Raw genomic sequence first — 918 nt, 5'->3', positions numbered from 1 at the left:
TCCTGGCCGTGAGGGAGATCTACGAGGAGCACAGTCGGCTCAACAGCCTAGAGGATGACATGGACTAAGACCAAGGTGCTGCCGGGCTGGCTGTTCTTCAGCCCTGAACACCTCATCTCACTGCTTCCCGCTGCAGAGCCGGGGCTGTGCAGCACGGGAGGGGACAGTGCTGCAGCAGTGCTGTCCCTTCATTGTTACCGGACTTGGACATCCCATCCTGCTCGTTACAGGCCTCTCCTACGTACCTGGACCCCGCGCTCAGGCCTGCCTCCTGTCCCGGCTGCTGGGTGGGCCATCTTCCCTGGGGCCAGTCCCCACAGCACAGGGATGGCAGAGCCTCTGGGGCAGCTCCCCTTGCCCAGCCCTGTCCCCTACTCCCCCCAGCCCTGACACTACTCCCTTCTCCCCTGCGCCAGGGCAGGAACCACACAATATGGCAGAGCGCCGTCTGGGACCAGTGGCTTTTAATTCCCCCTTCCGTTAGCATCCCCTTGCGGGGCTGTGGGTGCCGCGGCAGGAACAGTAGCTCTGCTGCTGCAGCAAGATGGTGTTTCAAAGCCAGTGGGGAAGGACCAGTGGCAGCCTCAGAGCTGCTGAGTCAGGAGGATGGCTTGTTCCCAAAGGTGGGAGAGGTTTGGGCTGGCTGTGGGGAGCGGAGGGAGCTGGCGCTGGAACATGAGGGCAGAGATCTGGCCTCACCACGGGGATGTTTTCCTTGTATGCAGCCGGGCCACCTCCCTCAATTTTGTCAGTGTTTTCTGAGTCGGCGGAAAACTGATGGAGACGGGTCTGTACCAGCGCTGCCCCTCTCTCCCCCTGTCCCGGTGTAACCCCCCTCCCCGGTGCAAGGTGCCATTGGTGGGTCCCTCCACTCTGGCCAGGGGCTCGGGTAGCCGCTGGGCCCAGCGGGGGGCTTTT

At 63.0% G+C, this 918-nt stretch overlaps 1 protein-coding gene across 1 annotated transcript in view; it reads left to right on the top strand.

The window, feature by feature from the left end:
- The window catches only part of ZMYM3 (zinc finger MYM-type containing 3), a 21,707-nt gene extending 21,639 nt beyond the window's left edge, over window positions 1–68 (top strand). The window contains exon 25 of the mRNA XM_010170860.1: window positions 1–68. This exon is cut by the window's left edge and continues 122 nt beyond it. Within this exon, the coding sequence (XP_010169162.1) occupies window positions 1–68 (68 nt within the window).
- The last annotated feature ends 850 nt before the right edge of the window (window positions 69–918 follow it).

The sequence above is a fragment of the Antrostomus carolinensis genome, unplaced genomic scaffold (genome assembly GCF_000700745.2).
Source record: "Antrostomus carolinensis isolate BGI_N321 unplaced genomic scaffold, ASM70074v2 scaffold20466, whole genome shotgun sequence".
Taxonomy (NCBI): Eukaryota; Metazoa; Chordata; class Aves; order Caprimulgiformes; family Caprimulgidae; genus Antrostomus; species Antrostomus carolinensis.
Note: the sequence above shows the minus strand (reverse complement) of the source record. Positions and strands in the feature narration are given on the sequence as shown.